General features: G+C 36.0%; 1 protein-coding gene across 2 annotated transcripts; it reads right to left on the reverse strand.

Moving 5' to 3' along the window:
• Positions 1 to 733: 733 nt before the first annotated feature.
• Positions 734 to 2960, reverse strand: LOC134300039 (lipid droplet assembly factor 1-A-like). Of its 2 annotated transcripts, XM_062984666.1 has the most exons (5): positions 2919 to 2960; positions 2077 to 2228; positions 1575 to 1743; positions 1315 to 1454; positions 734 to 1225 (listed from the first exon to the last, which is right to left on the reverse strand). In XM_062984666.1, exons 2-5 carry the CDS (start codon positions 2176 to 2178, stop codon positions 1154 to 1156), a joined length of 483 nt encoding a protein of 160 aa, XP_062840736.1. In that variant the 5' UTR covers positions 2179 to 2228; positions 2919 to 2960; the 3' UTR covers positions 734 to 1153. The 2 variants fall into 2 exon arrangements, with proteins under 2 accessions (XP_062840736.1, XP_062840737.1); XM_062984667.1 differs by lacking the exon at positions 2919 to 2960 and having other exon boundaries at positions 2077 to 2234.
• Positions 2961 to 5012: the final 2052 nt, after the last annotated feature.

Consider the following 5012-nt stretch of genomic DNA (forward strand, 5'->3'; position numbering starts at 1 on the left):
AATTTTAAGCAACTTTAGGTCAAAAGATTATCTTACAAAAGGTACAAACTACTTGGAACCGTTGTCTTTGCCAAGTTTGGGAGAAAAAAAGGTAAACTGTCACCTAATGTGGAACTGTTTTGCGGTCATTGATCTGTGTGTTGGAGTGGACATATAAATGTGAAAAAGAAAGATTTTAACTAAACCAGACCAAAATTATTGTCAGAAAAAAAGACATGGGCATAACACAGAACAAATTAATACAACAGGTATTAATATACATTGACTCCATCATCAGTCATCCAACATATATCACTGCAGCTAACCTGTCATACTTGCATTGTTTTGATAAAAAATGACCTGAAAGAAAATGCCATATATGTTTGTGTTTTACAATCAGATCCTTTGGACCTTCTCCATCTATCTTGAGTCAGTGGCCATTCTCCCTCAGCTCTTCCTAATTAGTAAGACAGGAGAGGCTGAGACTATCACCACCCACTATTTGTTCTGCCTGGGCGTCTACCGTGCTCTCTACCTTTTCAACTGGATCTGGAGGTTTTACTTTGAGGGCTTCTTTGACATGATTGCCATTGTGGCTGGAGTGGTCAAAATGTATTGTCAGAAAAAAAGACATGGACATAACACAGAACAAATTAAATGTATTCTTATTATTTAGTCATAAAAAGAAGCAGTTGTAGAACTGACAGCCATGACATACAGCTGTGGACAAAAATAAGAGACCACTGCAAAACTGTCAGTTTCTCTAGTTTTACTTTTTAAGTATGTGTTTGTGTAAAATAAACATTTTTTTATTCTACAGACTACTACAAAACAATGTTTTCAGAACCCCAAAAATGCAAAAAATAAAAAGTTTATAGTTTTAAGAATACAATACTAGTAGATATTTGGTGGAATATCCCTGATTTTCAATTACAGCTTTCATGCATCTTGGCATATGCGCTCCAACAGTCTTTCACACTGCTGTTGGGTGACTATGCCACTCCTGGTTCAAGCAACTTGGTTTTGGGCTTGTGACTATCAATCTTCCTCCTCATCACACTTCAGAGCTTTTCAATGGGGTTCAGGTCTGGAGATCGGTCTATTGGCCCTTTATCCATACCTTGGTTGGCCTGGCTGTGTGTCATGGAGTATTGTCTGAGGACAATGTGGATCTCTAACTAGCTGTCAGCTTTGATGGAGTGTGTATTTCTGTCTCTATGTCCTCTTTAGAGACTGTCTGTTCACTCTATCCAAAGAAATGAACAACAGTTAGCAGGGTGGTTTCTAATAAAACCTGTTTGGCATGATCATGTGAAGTCTGGGGGTTTAACATACCTGTGAATGATAAGAGTAATTAAGGAGGTGTGAAATGATGGTGTAAAGGATGCTAAATATGCAGGATATCCAGAAAGAGACCACAGCTAGGCAGCATAGAACACACAGCAATGTGACTCCTCCAATGGTTAGTAGGAAAACTACAGAAAACACAGTAAACCAGAACATATATTCTAGTCAGAACATAGAATCTAGTAACCTAGAACTGCATTTTAACTGTCACATTATACTGAATGAGCAATTTCTTCTAAAATACTTACTTTCAACAAAGACAAAGTATATTGTAACAGTGGCCAATGTAACAGCTGCAAACACCAAGAAAAGTCCAATGGGCACTGAGGCTGTAACACCAAATACAAGCAGTACTAGTGTGATGAAGGGGTGATTACTGAGATACCTTCCAGGTTTGGTATTCAACAACTCTGCAATCTAAACAACAAAAAAGCCGCAGGATTAGTAGGTTGTAGCAGATAATTTATTGGAGCCTGGGAATAGATACAGATATACAAAATAGTTGTGTATAAATAATAACTAAGCCAGACAATTGACCTTAAATCAATTAAGATTTAGTGGCATGACCTGAAGAGTGATAATTATACAAGAAATCCTAGAATGTACTAACGTTCATTATAACCACTGTACCACAGAAGTATAGTTGTATTTTGTGGTAGAAGTTTAGCCATATTGTGTTTGTCTATTAATATGACTGAAATCGAGATCAGAAAACACCTGACATGAATGAATATAAATGATAAAATTCACCTTGGGGTCCCATTTTAAGCCCTCCATTGATGCTGTGAGATATACCTGCAGTGCCAAAGCACAAGCTGGCAGCAAAAGTTCATTTTCCCTTGAACGATTCATGGGTTGCAAAGATAAAACTAAAGATGCACATTCTAGTTCTTGGTGTATATCTGTAAATAAACAGACACATTGGGCTATCATTTAAATGCACTGAGAAGTTTCCATACATTTGTGGATAATATGTATGCCATGTCAGTCTTGTGATTCCAATGATTTCTTATATTTTCTCATTTCTGAAACATACTTTGCTGTCAAATATTGTTTGCCAAACATATTGTACATTATGTGTGGTCAAACAAGCCCTATTTATATAGACACCAGCTGTAATTAAGCACATTCCTTAATAAGAAATGTCAAATAATATTATAAATGCTGCCAAATTATTAATGAAAAGTTGCTTTATGTAAAGCATTGTTAGCAGATTTTTTGAAAACCCACACCTAATGTTACAATGATTCAGTCATAAAGCAGATGTAGTGTGTAAACCTTTGGCTTCTACTTTAAATAAAGTAGAACACAATGACGTTGTTCTTCTGTACTACTTCAAAAACTATTCATGCAACTACTAAAGAGTTTAGAAAACGTAATAAACATGAAAATGGTTTTATTTGCACTTAAAAACTTGAAAGCAGCCATTTCCATGCATGACTAGCAAAATACATTCTGCAGGAATCGTACAAGTCGGGCTTTGTACTTGCCACCTAACTTTAGCCAAGCTAACCATCTAACCAGCTAAACATAAAACACTACGCAAAATGTTTGCAAACTGTTTAAGTAAACAGGCAACATAATTCAAATACCTGTCAATCCGAAAATCAAGAAAATGCGTTAAGAATACACCACGTTATCAATTTTAACAGATTTTCAAAAACAGCAATACAGTTCAGTTTATGTTATTTTCCCACCCGTATTCAGCCGTGTTTGTCCACCTGTTTCCAGCTTCCTGTCCTGCCATTGTTCCCTCCCCCTGCACCAGGATTGGCTAGTTATTCTCAATAGCAGGTCGGCGATTGGACAGCTGTTATCCAGCTTGTTGAACTCTTCAGATGTTTAGTTTATCTGATCTAAAAAGGTTTGCAAAATTACAGTGCATGAATATGACAAATCCCATAATATCGGTTTACTAATGCCAAAACAATAAACAAAGCAATATGCAACACAACAGTTGGATGATGACATTTGAACAGATTGAAAACAACGACTGAGATTTTAAAAACGAAGCCCTACTTAAATCTGTTTTCAATACATTTAATACATTACCTATTTCCTTTTTTAATTTCATTAAGTGAATGTATTTTAGTGCTGCAAAAAAAAGAAATGAGAGTTTGTGTGAGAAAGAGTGAGGAACGGTGTGTGTGGTGGTGGTGGGCGAATCGATCCAAATATCGATATTATCGATACCAACGTTGGTATTTGAATCGGATCGATACTAGTGTGATGGGATCGATACTTTAGTTGAACTTTTTCTCCTCTACATTCGGTACGCTTCTCCCGTATCATCAGAAAGTAAAGATCATGTGTGTACAGATTCCGCTCCTCTCACATCTTACATGCTCACCTTACTCCCCCCTCCTGCTCTGCTGTGTTTTGTTGTGGTACCGTCACGCTATGTTGTTAAAATCCTAACACACATCAGTACATTAGAAGATTGTAAGTTTTTGAATACTTTGCTTTGCAGATACAAAAATACGGTAAATTCTAGTGTAAACTATACGTACGTAAAGTACGGACGCACCTTACGCACTTTGCGCAACCTACGCAAATCGGAGCATGCGCAGTGAGGCTCTTATTCCATGCGTTTGTGTTTTGGTGAATGAGAGCTCTTTTCTTTTGACTTTGTGCCTATAAATGTAAACAGAATAGCATCGATTTTTATTTTAAATTAACAAGGACACATATATTCGGTCACTATTAAAATATACACATTGATTCACCCAGCAAACACAACTATATGTGGTATGAGTTTGCTGCTTGGTGGTGATACAGCATGATGGTAACGTGAGAAAGTAAAGCACCAGAAACAACTAAATTTATTTACAACCCTACTAAGAGCAGCTACTTACAAAAATGTATGTATTACAATAATACACTTGAAGATCAAGAAAATTCTAGGCTACAACTGTCCCATCACTGTCCCTACAACTGTCAGCATCACTACACACACCTGCCACCAGGTGAGGGACAGTGAGTGACCACGTCTCGCTCGCTCTCTCTCTCTCTCTCTCTCTCTCTCTCTCTCTCTCTCTCTCACACACACACACACACACACACACACACACTAATAAAACTAATTTGATTTTGTAGTCGTTAGTATTTTTCAACTGTTGTTACTATTTGCTGTGTTATTGTTTTTTTTTTACTATTATAACTTTTGTTATATGTTTGTTAGAACGTTTGTTCGCTTCTTAAATCTATAACTGAGTTTTGGCATATTTGTCCTGCCAATAAAGCTATGATTGAAATGAGAGAGGAACCGTGTGAGTTTGTGTTATTTTTATTGTTATTATTATTACTGTTATACTTTTTTATTAATATTATTAACGTTATTATTGTTATTATTATTACTGTTATTGTTATCATTATTATTTTTTAATATTACTGTTATTCTTATTGTTATTGTTAATTATTATTATTATTATTATCATTACAAGTGTTGTTATTATTATTATTTTATTTTTAATCTGTTTATTATGTAACTGTGCTTTGGCAATACGAATGTCCATATTTGTCATGCCAATAAAGTTAAGTTTGAATTGAATTGTGTGAGAGAGGAACTGAATTGAACTAAATTAAAGGAGCTGTGTGTGTGTGTGTGTGTGTGTGTGTGTGTGTGTGTGTGTGTGTGTGTGTGTGTGACTCAGTGAGAGAGAGAGAGAGAGAGAGAGAGAGAGCGC

This window comes from Trichomycterus rosablanca, chromosome 22, assembly GCF_030014385.1.
Source record: "Trichomycterus rosablanca isolate fTriRos1 chromosome 22, fTriRos1.hap1, whole genome shotgun sequence".
Classification (NCBI taxonomy): Eukaryota; Metazoa; Chordata; class Actinopteri; order Siluriformes; family Trichomycteridae; genus Trichomycterus; species Trichomycterus rosablanca.

Bases quoted from the DNA above. Each gene is read 5' to 3' on its own strand.
- LOC134300039 (XM_062984666.1), bottom strand. From the start codon at position 2,178: ATGAATCGTTCAAGGGAAAATGAACTTTTGCTGCCAGCTTGTGCTTTG. The intron at 1,744-2,076 runs GTGAATTTTATC...TTTGTTGTTTAG, and splicing joins GCTTAAAATGGGACCCCAAG to ATTGCAGAGTTGTTGAATAC. The intron at 1,226-1,314 runs GTATGTTAAACC...TTCTTTGGATAG, and splicing joins ATTACTCTTATCATTCACAG to AGTGAACAGACAGTCTCTAA.